Source organism: Pyxicephalus adspersus, chromosome 1, assembly GCF_032062135.1.
Source record: "Pyxicephalus adspersus chromosome 1, UCB_Pads_2.0, whole genome shotgun sequence".
Classification (NCBI taxonomy): Eukaryota; Metazoa; Chordata; class Amphibia; order Anura; family Pyxicephalidae; genus Pyxicephalus; species Pyxicephalus adspersus.
The window spans coordinates 136,620,661-136,624,834 of NC_092858.1; the positions used below are offsets into that span (position 1 = coordinate 136,620,661).

The 4,174-nt window shown below is 35.0% G+C and overlaps 1 protein-coding gene across 3 annotated transcripts in view; it reads right to left on the bottom strand.

Moving 5' to 3' along the window:
• Positions 1-1,000: 1,000 nt before the first annotated feature.
• The window catches only part of RPS6KA3 (ribosomal protein S6 kinase A3), a 64,034-nt gene continuing 60,860 nt past the window's right edge, over positions 1,001-4,174 (bottom strand). For 2 of the 3 annotated variants that reach the window (XM_072428234.1, XM_072428253.1), the window contains 3 exons: positions 2,845-2,934; positions 2,036-2,194; positions 1,001-1,599 (listed from right to left, as the gene is read on the bottom strand). In XM_072428234.1, coding sequence (XP_072284335.1) covers positions 1,339-1,599; positions 2,036-2,194; positions 2,845-2,934 — 510 coding nt within the window. In that variant the 3' untranslated portion in view covers positions 1,001-1,338. The remainder of the gene's footprint in view (positions 1,600-2,035; positions 2,195-2,844; positions 2,935-4,174) is intronic. The other variant, XM_072428244.1, reaches the window with a different exon arrangement.

The following is a 4,174-nucleotide window of genomic DNA, read 5'->3' on the forward strand; positions in this document are numbered from 1 at the left end:
GACATGATACCATGTCAGCTTGTAGCAGTTTGGCACATCTTGGAATAGTAACGTGGCTTCTGTTTAGGGATCTGCTGAGGGTAAATTGTCACCCTATGATAGGACGTTGCAGAGGACATGATCACTGGTAAGATCACCATGTACACACACAGGCACTAAATAATGTAGGATAATGTTACATATAGATGAAGCCATTATACTATGCTCCAATTCTGCCTGTTGGATTTTCATATTTTACTGCACTGTATTAATTATGTATTAATGTTGGAACACACAAAGCCTGCTGGGAACACCCAAAAATAAACACTGACAGTATTAAGAATTATTGCTGCATCTAGTTGGGATTTTAACAGACGGATATAGGCTGTCCTATGTTACTATACAGATTTATTAAAAACAACATTGTCTATCCTGTACACACAAAAGACTTTTTTTTTTTTTTTTTACAAAACAAGCAAAAGCCGCATGTGTCTGTATTTGAAAGTTTATTATATAAATGTCTCCTTTTCTTAAGAGGATTACAAAACTGATTAAGAGAAATGTACAAGCAATGATTACCATTAGGAATTGATCATACTGGATACATGTTAGTATTAAGAGTGAAATTTGTTTTAAGGTAGACAATAGGAGAACCTTTCCATAGTACTATGACAGTTTTATTCTAGTTTACTGCAATGGAAGCATTTTTAAGCATCTTCCAGGTACTGAAGGCTGGGCACACAGGGCGATTCATAATTACACTTCAAGTATGATAAATTTACCGACATGCCATGCGAAATCTAATATAAAGAAAGATTGTACATAACTGTAGAAAAATATTCTCTATGATTTGTCTTTTTTTAAAAAAAAGTTAAACAGCCCCTCCCCTCCAGAAGTACAGTAACTGCAAAATAATTACATCCCTTTGTGTACAATGTCCCTTTAGTGGGGAAATTTCTTTCCTGTGCATCACTGCTAGACAGAGTTTAAACTTAAAATACAATTTATTAAGAGTATTTACACAGATAAGCCTGGCAGTAAAAAGTTACTAAAAGCTAAACAGGAGAATTCTAACAAACAAATAATCTCTTCAAAGGCATCAGTATAATGTATATCAAAACAGAACTTCAGACATTAAAGTTTTACTGCTCCCCTTGTCTACTCTCCTACCGTGTTTCCCCGAAACTAAGACAGGGTCTTATATTTATTTTACCTCTGAAAATCGCATTAGGGCCTATTTTCAGGGAATGTCTCTTAAAAAAATTGTCCCAAATTTTATCCCTGACAAATCCTCTAAAGAAAAAAAGCATAATACAGTCTAATTATCATTATGATTAGATATAATGATGTTATGTGTTACTACAGAACATGACTGGAAAGAAAGTAGAGATTTACAATGGAACTCAAAATAACATCTGAATAAAATGTATTTATTTCAATGACAAAAGGGCTTATTACCTCTGGAGCAACAAAATTTGCAGTGTAACACGGAGTCATAAGCAATCCATTTTCTGCCCTGAGTTGTTTAGCAAAACCAAAGTCGCAGATTCTAATAGACTCGGGATTTCCAGACTCATCTACATAAAGAATATTACTGGGTTTTAAGTCCCTGTGGACAACCTGAAAATGAAAACCACAATCAACAAAAGTGTTTCTTAAGGTTATAATACCATACACCACATAACCACTGTGTATTAGTGTGCACACTACACCATGAACATGTATTGAATAGAACTGTGAATAAAACTATAATGTATATTTTAAGTTTATATGATATACTATATACTTTAGGTTAAAAATGTATGATCTATATTGTTTTATTTATTTGTCTAATCTTACAAATTAATAAAGATTTCCAGCAAAAAAAAATAAAATAAAATCCCAAATTGTCTGTTTTTGGATGTTTCCAGAATACACATTTGGAATGTGTTGCCATGTTAAAATGAACATGTTTTTAACACCAGTTAAAACTAGATAAAATATTACAATGTTAATAAAGGTATCACTGCTTCTTAAGATATTAATTTACGACTTACGATCACACTATATATCTTACCCATTGTGAATGGAGGTATTCCACAGTTTTGGTTATCGTGTGCAATACAGCGCTTGCCTCCCGCTCTGAGAAGAATTTCTGCCTTAGTATTTTGTCCAAAAGTTCCCCTCCTTTCATTAGTTCGGTTACTAGATATACATATTTCCCATCATCATACACCTGCAACACAAAAATATACATATCATCACCTTTCACCTGAATATTAATTAAGATTAATGATATATATATATATATATATATATATATATATATATATATATATATATATATATATATATAAAGTTATGGGTGAGGAAAATACTCTAAAAACCTAATCCTGGGTTATACAAATACATTTATTTATACTATGCACTGCTGAAAAGGTTGCTGCTGAAGTAAGAATTACCTTGTCAAAAGATTTTGAGGAACCTATTTTGTAAAACATGGGGAGTTGTCCTGCCTCTGGTGGCTTTCCTGAAGCAACCATGTGAACTGGACCCTGCCAAAGTTAGGTCCTTCAGATATGCTAGGATATAATGAAATCTGGATGTCTCAGGTTTCAAAAGCTGTGTGCTGCAAAGCTAAAGGAATAGAGGAAACTGAAAGTGGAGGATTGCAACGCTGAAATTTAAATTTAGCATGGAAAGACAATAGCTTTCCTGGCTATGTCCTCAATAGCAAAGATTTTAAAAAACCATTATTTGCAGGCTATGCATTAAAAACTCCTCAGGGCATAGTAATGATTGGTAACATAATATTTATAAAAAACAAAACAAAAACAACTATGGTAAATAGCTTTGAACTACAATTTTTGGGTGTAACCAACTTACATCTTTTAATGTGATGATATTGGGGTGCTGTCCATAGCGCAGAAGAATTTCAATTTCTTCAGTTGGATCTCTCTTGCTCTTATCAATTATCTACAAAATAACATTGCATTAATATTCATTTATCTTCACCAAAATAAACAAACTGATGCTGATTATTTTGTGCTCAGCATTATTATAGTGAACACTCAAGACCTATAGAAACCACCTGATTTTTTCTGACTGCAAGAAGTACCAAGAACCGCATTTCCACTGTTTAGCAGCAGTGTGCTTACCTGCTGCTGTGGAATACTCACTCAGTGGGAGGGGAATTTTTTTGGTGTATGCTTTAAGGTTTTAAAACTGATAAAATGGAGTACAAGTTTACTTTAAACCTTTAAAATATAAAAGTACATCTAAAGCCTGCTGTTTGACAGTCTAAACAAATTCATTTACTATGTGATGCAGTCTTAAGATAAACAAAAATCTCCTTTACAATCTATGACCGAGCCAAACGCTTCTTTATTTTTATCTCATTCCCAGGCACTGCTGCTCATAGTGGTAGGGCTTTGGTAACGGTAGCAGTGCTGTCAATCTGGAAAGTAGCCCAGAATGACCACATACTGACTGACAAGCTACAAGTGATGAATAAAAAAATTACCCTAATGAATGCCTCCAACATCATTTTCTCATCAAGCATTAGGATGGCACAGACTACATAAGTGAAAGCTCTGCTCTAAATTCAGGATTAGATCAAATAAAATTTGCATGGGGAGAGAAGTTCAAAAATAGAAACCAACCCAATAGACCCCAACAGATTTTTCTTTTTTTCTTTTTTTTTTCTTTTTAACCACCTGTGCGGTTAGCCCGCACCTGGTTCGGGGTAAGAACACTTGCTACTATAGTTTACCCCGAACCAGGTGCGGGAGTAGCTAAAAATATAAACAAGCGTGACATTGCAATCCAATTGTCATACAACAATGTATGACAATCGGATTACAACTGAAAAAAACACTTACCTTGTCCCCGCAGCTCCTCCAGAGACGTTTTCTCTCTTCAGTCTTCATCCAGCGTGTGCAGTGACGATCTCTGGGGTTTCCCGGTGACGTCGCTGTAAGCGTCGGTGCGGGCGGAAAATTCAAACCACTTTGTATTGAACTCAATACAAAAAAAGCTGTATTGAGTCCAATACAAAGAAATCTTTATATAATATATACCGTATTTTCAGGCGTACAAGACGACTTTTTAACCCCGAAAAATCTATGACAAAGTCAGGGGTCGTCTTGTACGCCGGGTACCAGTACTTACCTGCAGCGTCCGGTGTTCCCGCGAGTCCCCTCTCTGGCCTGGATTG